At 41.5% G+C, this 14,639-nt stretch overlaps 1 protein-coding gene across 8 annotated transcripts in view; it reads right to left on the bottom strand.

Annotated features, from left to right (window-relative positions):
• ADGRB1 (adhesion G protein-coupled receptor B1) overlaps positions 1-14,639 on the bottom strand; it is a 911,276-nt gene that overhangs the window by 100,802 nt on the left and 795,835 nt on the right. For all 8 annotated transcript variants that reach the window (XM_073679967.1, XM_073679961.1, XM_073679962.1 and 5 more), the window contains exons 23-24: positions 10,237-10,303; positions 7,864-7,949 (exon numbers count right to left, since the gene is read on the bottom strand). In XM_073679967.1, coding sequence (XP_073536068.1) covers positions 7,864-7,949; positions 10,237-10,303 — 153 coding nt within the window. The remainder of the gene's footprint in view (positions 1-7,863; positions 7,950-10,236; positions 10,304-14,639) is intronic.

Here is a 14,639-nt window from a genome sequence, read left to right as displayed (position 1 = left end):
CAAAACATCTTGTTTACTCGCGGTTTCTCATCATTTGCTTATCGGAGGCTGCCAGAATTTTGACATCTCGAGTCATTACATAAATAGAAGAGAAGTTGGGCTGTAACGAAAACCTCAAAAAAATGGAATCTACAATCATATGATTAAAAAAAAAAAAAACATACCTGAAAAAAAGATAGAAACCATGAACACATGAAGCAGAAACACACAAACTTTGATGGGAATGACTAATGAATTAGAACATACAGTTGTTATTTTTTAATGGTTTTGAGTTGCAAGTTTTACGGAAAACCAACTTTTCTTCTATCGGGTGACTAGTGGGAATTATTTTTTGCTCACCAATGAGACACAAAATTACAACAACCTTCAAAGCAGCAAAATCTGAAATGAAAATTTCAAGCAATAGAACATCTTCAGTAACTATTAAGATTTAATATCAATTAAACATTTAGATTTAACTTCAGAATTTAGCATATTTTTTTGAGTTTAGTTCCACTTTAAGTCCGATAAGGCTACAGTTCTTAAAGTTCCATCAGATCCAAATCTTGGAGGCTCACCAATGGGATTGGGGAATTTAATATTGAAGAGACCAAGCAATCCTCTTGATGAAAAAAATTGACAACAACATACGACTTCCATAAAAAAACAAGCAGTTTTGTGTAGAAGTAAATACAGGTTGAAGCTTATGTAATTAATCTTGACATTGAGAATTTTTAGGGCTGATCATAGGAACGCTGAGTCCCTATTACTATTTAAAGATTAATTTAGAGGTAGAGATTGTAGAATCCATTCATTAGGGTAAAATATTGTAGCAAATCGAGGAAATGCTCATAAATTATTGGAAAAGACTTTTCAAAATATCGTTTTTTTTTTTTTTTTTTAAACTCCCTCCCGGTTACCTGCATCAATCTCTGTCCCAGAATTTTATTTTTAAAGAGTAACTAAATTTTCATTTTTTTGTGTTTTAATATTTTTGTCCAGCATGGAAAGTTATGACATTTTACAAATCACTTTATTAGGGGAAAAATTGCATGTAAGTGGCTTACAAACCCCAACTTTTCCACACTCTCTGCCATGATATCAGAACTTAAGAATTTGGAGTACAGATGACGGTAGTGATGGGTCACTTATCTGCAATAAATGAGTGCCGTGCACCACTCTGCTGTCTGTGGACACTTGGTACAACCCTCCACAAGGTTGTAGGAGTACAGAGAATTCCAGGAACCAGGGCATCAAATGTCCTCCTTTTGGTAACTTTACTAGTGCAAAAAAAATCACAAAGTTTTGGCCGCACATGGCCTTTATCAAACCATGGAAAAGGAGAGATAAAGTTCCTACAAGGCTGAAACGTTGTGATTTTTCTGCACTAATAAAGTTACCAAAAGGAGGACGTCTGGTGGCCTGGTTCTCGGATTTCTCAGTGATGGGTCAGCACCGGTCTCCTCCTTTAAGTGTTGTGCTCATTAGAACAATCTCCTGTAGCAACTTATCCCCTGAGTTAGTGAGACACAGGTGAGGAGCTGACCCATCACTGCCATCATCTGTACTCCAAATGAGTAGTTTCTGATATCAATGCAGCTAAAGGAAGGCAAATAAATTGGGGAAAATCAGGGGTCTGGAAGCCACTTATATGCATTTTTTTTTACACTGAAATGAAGACAAATATCCTAATAATAATAGTAATTTGCAATGTTTCATAACTTCCCACAATGGACAAAATTATTAAAAAATATATGTAAAAGTTTTGTTACTACCTAAATTTATATATTTGATTTTTTAAATCTGATTATACTGGTAATAGGAGATAAAAAAATTAAAATAAAAAGTTGCGGTAGTGCTAAAACACCACTTCTTTGTTCTCATGTCAGTGCCATGACAATTCTTAAAGGGATAGTCCAATATTTAAAGTCACACGACCCTTGAACAGAGATCAGATCGGTACAAGTTTCTGAGAGAGAGGAGGGCATGTAACAGACTGATCCCGGACTAAACTGCAAACTTCTCATAAAAGGGTCACAAACGGCCATGGAAAAATTACATGTTTTTTCCTCCACACAAAACAACTTTAAAGTAGCAATCCCCTGACTCCATATTCTCATCTTGACTCGTACAGTCGACCTTCGGTCTCTTCTATATTAAACATATCATAAACAAAGTGGATCTTGCTTTATAGTCAGTGCATTGAAAAAAAAAAAAAACACAAAACAAAACGGGTGCCCCATGCTCCGTTCACCCCTTCACCCCTGAGTCATTAGCCTGTTCTACAGAATGGACCAAACAGCGACTGCACCTCTCCGGATTCTGCACGGACAATGCTTCTTTTCATGTCTTAAGAACAGCTTAACTTTTAATTAAAGGCTTTCTTTAATAAACGAAATGAAGTAGTTGAGGAATGTGGACTACGGCTGAATGTAAAGTACTTGTGAACTTTAAGAGTCCTCCTCTCACAAGAACATGTGAATTTACCAACACAAAGAGACACTTTAATGAGGCTCGGTAAGTAAGTTGAGGGCACTGCCGAATAATAACATCGTCAACGCACCACTTGTCCCTTGGAAGTTCTCACAGTATCAAAGAAGGAGGCTCTCAGGAGTGAAGAGGTTAACTGAGGACACAATGTTACCGTTTGGCAAATGCACCGGGGGAATCTAAGCACAGCAATGACATCATGTATTGTGGAAAGTCTACTGGTTTATTGCAGCGCAACACGAAAACAGGAAACCAGCAACAACCGATAGGACATCGTTTCGAAAATATAGTGAGCCCAATATTGTTGGAAATTTTTTTTTTTTTTAATTTATGGCTCAACCTAAAAAAATGACTTTGGAGAACCAGAACCAATGGAAAGAAAAGTCATAAGGTTCACTCCATTTTATGCTTTTGGGTTTGTCCATTGCTGGTCCCCTGTAGACGTGGCACACCGGATGTATAAAAATTTCAGGTAATCTTATCTGCAAAACATCTACTTAACATTCTAAAAGCTGGACATCTAATAAATATCAGGGTTAATTACAGAGTTGACCGCCACTGGTTGGAAAACAGTTTGGATTTTGAGCTCGGAACAGAATCTTAAATTCAAAACTTTTTTCAATGTTACTTATTTACGAGGAGGTGAAATGGTAAAATGGTGAAGGGAGAGTTTTTCAAACAGTTAAAATAAAATCGCAGAAAAAATCAAAACTTTCTAGACTCTAAAAAGTTGACCAAAAATTAGTTTGGATCTTCTACAGATAAGCAGTTCTTATTATTACGTTTGAGCATGAAATATTTTTTTTTTCTTAAACTTCCCATGGCATCCAAAAAAAAACAATCATTTTAATAAAAGATTTATAAAAATGAAATACAAAGAACGAGAGCAAAAAAAGGTACAGATTAATGTCAGAGATCAATTTTATAGATAAAAGTTCCATTTTGTTATTCTTTACTGTTTTTGTAATTTAATTTTAGAAATGTACTCATAGTGGATCTAATGTTAGGTCTGGTCGGAACTTGGCCAGATCCAAAATGTTTACTCTAGCAAACCGGTGCGATCGCTGATTGATGATTTGCTCTTAAATCCCGGACATAAGACTTCCCCAATCCTAACAGCTGTTAATAGGATGTGACTGATTGAGGGGGATTGGTCCCAAAAACTTTTCGAGATTCCAAAGACCTTTTCATGAGACCAACACACTTCTACCAGTTATCAATGCAACATGAAAAAGTAAGGCTGGTTTCACACATCTGTGTGTTCACGGTCCGAGAATTTACTGACTGTTCGCAGGTCTCCTGACCCGAACCCAACAGTATTATGAATGCCCACGTGTGTGTTTAGTTCGGGTCAGAATACAAGTGGCAATCTACATATTACAGTTCGTACTTGGACCATAAAACATGGATGTGCGATATCAGTCTAAAGGGCCAAAATATTTTGGGTTTTTAGGTTTGAAAAGTCATAAACAAGGGACAACCACAGTTCTTCTACTTGTCCATGTGACATGATATAATGAGGAGCATTGGATCCAAAAACGGTTTGTTCTATTGGGTCTCAAGAGTCCTGAACATCAGATATCCCCCAGTCCCTCCAGCTGTCTTAAAAACTTGATCGATTGAGGATTATTTGCCTAATTTTTGGGGGTTTGAAGAGTCCAATATCAGAAAGCAAGAGGGTTCTAGCAGCTGTCAATGCAACATGAAGGATTAAGAGGTTTAAAGACCCCTAAGCACAGGACCACCACTGTTTTATCAGCTGTTTATATGAGATGATATAATGGTATTGAATCTAAGACTGTTTAGCTTATTGGGTTTTAAGTGTTCCAAACATGAAATCACGACAACTTAATAATTGTAAAGAATTTGATCCCAAAACTTTTTGGGTTTGAAGAACCTGAAACAAAAAAACAAACCAGTTCTACCAGCTGCCAACATGAAAGATTAAGAGGCATGAATGCCAAAAACTTTTTTTTTTTTTTTTTTTTTAAGTTTGAAGAGTCCTAAAAAGCTGTTTATATGAGATGATATATTGGATCTAAAATCTGTTCAGCTTATTGGGTTTGAAGAGTTTGAGGAAATTCAAACGTGAATCCACTACTGATCTTTCGGCTGCTAACGCAACGTAATAAATTGATGAGAATTTGATCCCAAACTTGTTGGGTTTGAAGAGTCATGAGTAGAGTTGATGAAATCAAGTGGATATTACAGTGGAATTCGATTCACAGAGAAGATGAATATCGATAAGAATTGAATGTTTCTCACCTCAACGCTCACCTGTCCCACCGTCCGCATAGCCCGCTCTCTGGTCCTCCACTCCTCTTATTTTCTCCATTGCTTGGTACATGTATCTGCTTCGGCTTCTTCACTCCAAGCCATGGCTGCTGACTTGACTATATCTCTGATGTCACTTGTATGTTGCACATTGTAACGTCACGACATGCACCATGACTGCACGGCGCACAAAGACGTCAGTAGCCCGGTCAAGCCGGAAGCCATCGACTGGGGTGAAGAGGCTGCGCGCAAGGAGGGCAGGTAAAAGCAAGAGGTGGGGAAGACTGGACAACGAGTTGTGAGGACAGGAAAACAGGTTAGAAGAGAGGTATTATATTATTAGGTTTCTTAGTCGTTTGCCGGACCTTAACATTTGAGAAGAATTCAATTCCACTCAAAATAAATGTTCTCTCTTCTAACTACTAGATCCAAAAACTCATTTTGGTCATCATTTATTTTTTTAAATTAAACCTTTATTCAATCTGGATTTTCAGCCACTAAAATGATTTAATGTGAGATATTTTTTTTTGCAGTTGAAGACATCAATAGGGGATTAAGCTCCGTCAGATCCACAGTTTTGTTATGAAAACAAAGATGTTTTGAACGTTTCCTTGCATTAAAGTTAATTCTAGGAACGGAGTTCCGTCATCTAAATTCTGAGCGCAGCGGGGAAATAAGAGACAAGTATTTATAAATCCTAATGGGTAAATCAATGTAAGACTTTAAGATCTCAAACACAACACGATTCTGTGAGCGCTGATCTACGCACAACCTCTTAGAGGAGTGATGGAGAGCCTAGAACGTGGGCCTCGTCATCACTTATGTCCTTCTTCGGGTGTTTATTTATGTCCAATGATGATAGGAACACAAAGGTTTCGACATTTTCTGAGTTATTTTTCATCCTCGATCATTCCTTCCAGGCTGGGTAAACATCTTCTAGATAAACACGTAAGCGGCTGTTCACGGGTATTATTGCTCCATTATGATGGGTCATTTCACTCTGTTTTGACCTTTCTGAGTCCTTCAGAAAATTTTTACTTATCTATGGTAGGGCAGACTGAAATAACGTCCGTGTCGTGCAAGAAGAATGTGATATAAAAATATGTTCCTCGCAACCAACCTATTCGAAAATGATCTGTGTTAACAAAATATAGTGCTGCTCAAAGTTCTCACCATGGACATACAGTAGACCACTTGGTTTAATCCATGTGATTGAACCCTATTTTACATTTAATAGAGGTTCTGAGAGGAGTACATGACTTGTTTCTTCCAAGAACAGATCATGAACACAGGTTGTGTATACGTCACACCAATGGAGTTGAGTAGTAACACCAGACAAGGCCAATAGACAGATGTGGCGCTGTTCCTGGAAGAAAGTAGTCAAGTTTTTCTAAAGCTTGACAACCCATTTAACCCAATCAAGATCTCTGGACAACCTCCAGAAATTGGTTCTAGAGAAACTTCAACATTGATATTTATAAAAGTGGTCCTGTAGGCTGTAACTAAATCTCAAAATGGAGGAGAACTTATTAACTTGACCTTTTAGGGGGTCTGTTGCACCTTTTTGGCAAGCCTTAGCAGCAAGGGAGGGTTCATTGATGTTCAGAGACTCAAGTTAGTACACCAATGGGTTGGTTGAATGATCCACAGAACTGTAGGACAATCTGGTCGCCCAACAGATACCTCTGATCAAGTTGAAAGGTCATTGTCTTCTTACTTAAGCACTCTCAACAGGGAACAGAGAGCTTGAGGGACAACCTAAGGCTCTTCAGTAGTCTTAAGGGTTAAGAAACACAAACCTATTCAAAAATTTTGATTGGTGGAGAGGGCTCATTTAAAGACAAGGAGTCAACTTAGTATAGCAATAGCTGCTCAATTTCCAGAACCTTAGGACTTCCTGATGGGACAATGAACGACAAAAAGCAAGGTGAGGGTCAAAATCATCAAGTTCCTTGGTAAAACTTTTCAGCAAGTTTTGGATGGTTCAAGTGACATCCAAAAGTGGACTGGCCTTCAAAATTTTAAGGTTGGAGAAACAGAAGTGTACCCTTCCAAAAATTTCCAGGATGTTTGATCTTAGAAGGGGTTGGTTGACTGGTCTTATATCTTTGAGATCAATATCAGAACAATGGGGTTCCAACAGCCCCACCGATCAGGTCGTCAATAACAAGGAGTTGGACAAACCCTTCAAGTGAGTCATTTCAGCCTATATGGTGCAATCCCTTCGCATTCCCATTCATGAAAACATTGGACTTCAGAAATGAGTGGCCCACAGCCTACATGTTGTACCTGTGGTGTATTGTAGCCGAGTGTTATGATAATCGGATTGTGAATTCTTCACCAAATGTATCTGCCGTAATGATTTATAAGAAGGTTTCGATATGACTTAAGTTCCCTAACGATACAGTTAGCTTCTGCTTCTATAACGTTTGAGTCCAAACTGTGTTCCAACACCAGTAAAACAATTCATATCATCACGGGAGGTGGAAAAATAGTTACTTCTAAGGATTCTATAACATTTACACAGAATATGATCATTAACCAGATGCATGTAAGGAAGAAAAGTCCAAATTGTGTAATTGTAGTGTTGGGTTGAATAAAGGAAAAATGGCTTTCAGTCTTGTCCGTGAAGATACTTTTATATTATATGAGTACTGTAGATTTTTTTTATACTGTCCCCATGTTTCTCTCTCAGTGTAGATGGTGCAACAGCACAATAAATGGGAGCTAATAGAGAGATGGACTACTACAATTTTCAGGAAAGTGGCATACAGAGTCTTATCTGCCCCCTTAGCCCATATTATTACTACTCTGACAGTTATTGAATCTCACACGCTCTGCAAGTGATGTCCAAGTCTACACAGCAAAGCTGACGAGCTAAAGAGAGTCCTATGCATGCCGTCTTCTTACTTAGGTATTTATGATGACTCATTCGTAATGTCGCGAGGGTGAAGGGGCGCGAGGATGGGAGCGATGCTCGGCGTTATGTAGGCTCAGGTCTACAGTGTATCTTATAAGACATGATATTGATATTCCTGTGTAACATTTTCATGGTCATGTTGTCACAATCTGGTTATTGCTCATATCTTCTGCTCTAAGACACATGGACAGTGGACTTACCCGGCCCGCTCCTTGAGCTTCTTGTCCGTTATGCCGTCTTTTGAAACAAGTTTATTAAACACCAGAATTCCGATGACCATGTTGACCTGAAGGGGGAAAAAAAAACAACTACATAAGATATATTCTTAAATAAAAAAAACAACTTTCCTCTTGGGGACGTGGAAAAAAAAATTCAGATGGAACCTGGATCTGCACAAAGCTCCTGTCACGGATCTTCAGAGTTTATTCTAGATTTCATAGATCGGATTAAGAGACACTTTATTCTCAGAATCCTCCTGGTGGAAACATCTGCTGTACCTCATTATAGGTCCATCACTGATACATGAGGACGGCAGACTCTTTACTTAAAAACATTTTTACTTCTCTAAACTATTCTGGATTCTTTTCATAAATGTTCCTACACTAAAGGGACCACTTCTAGGTAACTTCATCTTCTGGATTCATCTTGGTGGAACCACATAAACTTCAAGGTTATTTGGGGTTCAATTACCTCTACTATCATGACTGTGCTTAAGTTTCTAGGTCCTACACTTTTTCTGCCCCTTCTAGGGCATTTTCCCCTTTTTTCCTCCCAGTTTTTCGGCAGTGCCTCTTCTAGATGATTACAGATGCAATCTAAAGACTTTTTTATCGTCTGTTCTGAACAAGTCAGTTCTATTTTATAACTCTAAACGGTATTCTCGTTTCTAGATTTATCCTGATGTCCGTGATAAGATCGTTTCTGATCATCTCGCTACTTGTGGAGTCACAGACTCTTGTAGATTGTTTCAGATTCTACTTGATCATTTCCAACTGATCCCCTGTCCCTTTTAGATGACTCCGGCAGGATCCTCGGATTGCTCTACAATATTTCAGAAAGAGTAGCTGTTGTTTAATCAATAAGCAACTTTGTAACATGTCTTATCAGAGAAATCTGTTATTTTTTCTGTTTCACTCTCAATTCATGGGTAAAATCTGTATTCAGTGAAGACAGATTTTCTCTTTACAGAGAAAAGAGATGACAATTGGTGCTCATAAAGTTCTATGGAAAGAGGGAGTAGTCGAGGAACGACACAGAAGTTCTCCTGAAACGACAGTTACGCATCTCCATAGAACTTTATGAGCACCAACTGTCATCTCAGCTCAGGAATTGGAAAATCTATATTCCCGAAAGACAAATGATACCCCTGAACTGAGAGTGAAAGATCAGTCCAGGAGGAGAAAGAAGCAGGTTTCTCAGATAAGATACATTATAAAGTTTCTTATCTTCACGTGTAATATTGATTTATGGAAAGAAAAATTAAAACGACGTTTACTCTTTAAAATACTCGATCACAGTGGCCGTGTTCATATGAGTACCTTGATATCACATACTAGCCAGCAATCCCAATTTTGCCAGTAAAGCTTCATGACCTGGGTCGTAAACGCTGAAGGGCTTAGTATATCCTGACCCCCAAATTTTTTTTTAGGTGAATTTGTAGGTGTTCTTAAGGGTGGGATTAATAGTAATTATTATTTATATTATTAAGAATATTGTTATTATTACTAGTATTATTATTATTGGTATTATTAGTATCATTATTGCTATTATTTGTATTATTATTAATAATATTGTTATTATTAGTAGTAGTATTATAGCTATTAATACTATTATTAGTATTATTAATGGCATTAGTAGTATTACTTGTATTATTATTTGTGTTATTAATCGTTTTGTTATTGTTATTTGTATTACTGTTATTACTATTTGTATTTAGAATAATATTGTTACTATTATCATTAGTAATTATAATACAATTATTATATTATGTTATTAATTATAATACTATTTTTCCTAGAATTTTTTACATGGTAGACTTAAAAGGGTTTTCAGATTATGGAAAACTCCTGTACTCCAGCAGTCATTTTTTTATTTTTTTTTTAAATCAACCACTGGGTTTAATCACCCTCCCCAGGTCCAACACTGAGTGTTACACTGACATCACATCGGCAATGCTGCAGTCAATTTCTGAGCTCACCGATTGGCTGCAGCGCTGTCAATGAGACAGTAACAGATGATGGGAGTGGAGACGGAGACTCTGTGTTGGACCCCGGGAGGGTGAGTAAAGCATATTTTAAATAGAAATAAACTTCAGCCGGGGGACAAGGGTTTTCCAAATCCAAAAACCTCCTTTACCATAACTATAAGGGAGGCAGAAGTAGTCGTCAGGTTACGGTGCCCAAAGCCGCCTCTTCTAACCTAAGACCCCAATATTATAAAAGGCACATGGTAGATTGTGGGGGGCAGCGCTGCGGACTGTCACCAATTCCTGCCCTCGGGCGCCTTCAGTCTGATATGTATCTCAATGATTTGGTAAAGAAAAGATAATAAGGAGGATTCATCAAGAAAAATACCAAAACGACAGCAGCGGCCGGGCCCACGAACGCGTAGAGGAGACCTCCTTCCAGAGACAGCCAGCAACTGCAAGAGACAGAGAAGAGCGTCACCCCATGCAACAGAAAGAGCTCCGATAAGCAACAGGTTAGGAAGACCGCCCGCTCTCCGCGAAGGTCATCTCATTCTCCTCCTCCGATCCTAACTGTGTAACTTCTATCTGTATCACAGGAGATCCACCAGATCACACTTGTCTGTCTGGCTACTAGCTGCTGCAGAAGCTCTTCCCCACGGCTCCGTCTGTCCGTCGGTGCACCAAGCCCTATCAGGTAAGCGCGCAGCTGCAAGAAGTTGTATCTGCTGCATGACCGGTGGGGATCTAGAATGAGGTGACACAGGCATCAAGAAAGCGCCACACAACCTCGTCACGTATACGCGCCGCTTAGCGCTTTCCAGCAGTCGCATAGTCGTCGGTCATTGGCTATCTGGAGGAAACCAACAGAAAATAGATGGGTTGGACCATCAACAAGTTGGCACCCCCTTACAATAGGTCACCAATCTCTATCTTTAGACAACCCCTTTAAATTATTTAGGACATCAGCATACATTTGCTATATTAAATATTTTACTTTTTTTTTTAAAAAAAAAATAAAAAATAGTTTCTACTTCAAAAGCGGTAAAATAAAGAAAAGTCTATTGCTACATGGAAGCTGTCAGCATGTTGATTTTAAAATGCTAAAGTTCCATTACGTGCCATCTCTTGAGACACTGGGGTCCTGATCCACCCAACAATTTTCTCCAGAATTCTGTTGTAAAAACAATTTGAAAAATATTCACAATTTTTGGCATTTATACTGCCCAGATCAGCCAATGCACAACCAACTAGTGCCCAACTGAGCAGCCAACTTGTGCCCAACCGATCAACCAACTTGTGCCCAACCAATCAGAACAACTTGTGTCCCCTCCCAGATCAGAACAACTTGTGTCCCCCCCCCCAGATCAGAACAACTTGTGTCCCCCCCCAGATCAGAACAACTTGTGTCCCCCCCAGATCAGAACAACTTGTGTCCCCCCCCAGATCAGAACAACTTGTGTCCCCCCCCAGATCAGAACAACTTGTGTCCCCCCCCAGATCAGAACAACTTGTGTCCCCCCCCAGATCAGAACAACTTGTGCCCCCCCCAGATCAGAACAACTTGTGCCCCCCAGATCAGAACAACTTGTGCCCCCCAGATCAGAACAACTTGTGCCCCCCAGATCAGAACACTTGTGTCCCGCAGATCAGCCAACTTGTGCCCCGCAGATCAGAACAACTTCTGCCCCCCAGATCAGAACAACTTGTGCCCCGCAGATCAGAACAACTTGTGCCCCCCAGATCAGAACAACTTGTGCCCCCCAGATCAGAACAACTTGTGCCCCCCAGATCAGAACAACTTGTGCCCCCCAGATCAGAACAACTTGTGTCCCGCAGATCAGAACAACTTGTGTCCCGCAGATCAGAACAACTTGTGCCCCCCAGATCAGAACAACTTGTGCCCCCCAGATCAGAACAACTTGTGCCCCCCAGATCAGAACAACTTGTGCCCCCCAGATCAGAACAACTTGTGCCCCCCAGATCAGAACTTGTGCCCCCCAGATCAGAACAACTTGTGCCCCCCAGATCAGAACAACTTGTGTCCCGCAGATCAGAACAACTTGTGCCCCCCAGATCAGAACAACTTGTGTCCCGCAGATCAGCCAACTTGTGCCCCCCAGATCAGAACAACTTGTGTCCTGCAGATCAGAACAACTTGTGCCCCCCAGATCAGAACAACTTGTGCCCCCCAGATCAGAACAACTTGTGCCCCCCAGATCAGAACAACTTGTGCCCCCCAGATCAGAACAACTTGTGCCCCCCAGATCAGAACAACTTGTGTCCCGCAGATCAGCCAACTTGTGTCCCGCAGATCAGAACAACTTGTGCCCCCCAGATCAGAACAACTTGTGCCCCCCAGATCAGAACAACTTGTGCCCCCAGATCAGAACAACTTGTGCCCCCAGATCAGAACAACTTGTGCCCCCCAGATCAGAACAACTTGTGCCCCCCAGATCAGAACAACTTGTGCCCCCCAGATCAGAACAACTTGTGCCCCCCAGATCAGAACAACTTGTGCCCCCCAGATCAGAACAACTTGTGCCCCCCAGATCAGAACAACTTGTGCCCCCCAGATCAGAACAACTTCTGCCCCCCAGATCAGAACAACTTGTGCCCCCCAGATCAGAACAACCTGCACCCATCTTGTGCCCAAGAACCAGATCATGATTTCCACCATATAAGTGGCGTACATTAGGACAGTGCTGCGCCCCCACCGGACACTTCCTGCCTCTTCGCCTCTTGACTGTGGTGCATCTTACTCCACCACACCAGTGTATTACATGCCAGTCCGGATGAATCAGGGTGCGGGTGTCATGTGAGAATGCAGGATGTCCACGTGACAATAAAACCCTACAGCCTTAAAAACCCACACACAAAACAAAAGATCCGTCAACAGCAGCTTGTTGAGAGCTTCCAGGAATAAAATAAATATTCTGCATTATACAAAAGTAACAAACCACAAGGATAAACCTCAGATACAACATGTCGGGCGTGTGCGGACTTTACAATGGCCGTCGTAGATGAAGAACCTTGGCCGCTCTGGTCTGACCTCGGCATTGTTTTCTCGCCACTGTCGGCGCGGTTTGTCTCGACGCGCTTTTCTTTGCAGGTAAACTGTTGTGAACATTTGATGAGCCCTCGCCCCGCGCACAGCAGACACTGCGGAAACACAATGCATCTCTCCTTCATGTGGGCTGACAGCAAAATGACTACAGTGAGCATCGCTGGCACCGAGATGAAAGGTTTTCCAGCGCCGTGCCAAGAGTCCAGACTTTACCGCCTGAATGCCAATGAGATCCCAGACAGATGACCCCGGTCAATTGTTTCTGCTCCAGGGCCAAAGCCAATATTGCAGTGACAGATGTCCGGGCAGTGAAAGCCGATGTGACGCTCAGGTTTTCCGTGCCGCCGCCGCCGCACTGTGATGGCTCACGCCACCTATTAACTCTTACACTGACGCCTCTTACTACATGGAGAGCTCCTCTTGGGGGGTAAGATCAGGGAAGTAGCTATAGGGGGTGCAGAGGGTGCAGCTGTCCAACAGAGCCCAGAAGTTTCCTTTTTGGCCCATATTATTTAGGGGCCCTTTGAAGGTTTTGCAGTGGGGAGCACAAGCTTCGTCACCGGGTACATTGTAGTACGGAGTTTTAATGGTTCGGCTATGTGAGCACTACGACGTCTGTGTTTTCTATGGGGGCGCTGAGTCTGGCAGGAGGAACACCTCATCAGGGTGTGCTATGGAGCCCTATGGCTGCACCATGGCTCACTGTGTATGGCTGTGTTACAGTGCTTGGGTTATGGGGGCACCATGCCTGATTGTGGTATGGAGTCACTACAATTGGTTCATGGGACCACTGTGTCATGGAGGGACTCTGGTTTCACTATGGGGGTACTGTATCTCTTACAGTGGTACGCTGTGTTATGGGGACACTTTGCCTGGTTGTAGTATGGAGGTACTCTGGTTTCACTATGGGGGTCCTGTATCTATGTTATAGTGCTATGCTGTGTTATGGGGACACTTTGCCTGGTTGTAGTATGGAGGGACTCTGGTTTCACTATGGGGGTCCTGTATCTGTGTTATAGTGCTATGCTGTGTTATGGGGACACTTTGCCTGGTTGTAGTATGGAGGGACTCTGGTTTCCCTATGGGGGTCCTGTATCTGTGTTATAGTGCTATGCTGTGTTATGGGGACCCTTTGCCTGGTTGTAGTATGGAGGGACTCTGGTTTCCCTATGGGGGTCCTGTATCTATGTTATAGTGCTATGCTGTGTTATGGGGACCCTTTGCCTGGTTGTATTATGGAGGGACTCTGGTTTCACTATGGGGATCCTGTATCTGTGTTATAGTGCTATGCTGTGTTATGGGGACCCTTTGCCTGGTTGTATTATGGAGGGACTCTGGTTTCACTATGGGGGTCCTGTATCTGTGTTATAGTGCTATGCTGTGTTATGGGGACACTTTGCCTGGTTGTAGTATGGAGGTACTCTGGTTTCACTATGGGGGTCCTGTATCTGTGTTATAGTGCTATGCTGTGTTATGGGGACACTTTGCCTGGTTGTAGTATGGAGGGACCACGGTTTCACTATGGGGGTCCTGTATCTGTGTTATAGTGGGGACATTTGCCTGGTTTTGGTATGACGGTACTATGATGGGGCTGTGTAGAAGCTACGCTGGTAATTGGTAGGTGCAGGACAGGTTTACATGGCAGACTACCTTCACCAAGCTATGGGATAAGGGCAGGTTTGCATACAATGTAATCCTTGAAGCCACACCCACTTGTATCAAGC

This window comes from Phyllobates terribilis, unplaced genomic scaffold (assembly GCF_046119375.1).
Source record: "Phyllobates terribilis strain yellow unplaced genomic scaffold, ASM4611937v1 Scaffold_4__5_contigs__length_816908805, whole genome shotgun sequence".
NCBI lineage: Eukaryota > Metazoa > Chordata > Amphibia > Anura > Dendrobatidae > Phyllobates > Phyllobates terribilis.
Note: the sequence above shows the minus strand (reverse complement) of the source record. Positions and strands in the feature narration are given on the sequence as shown.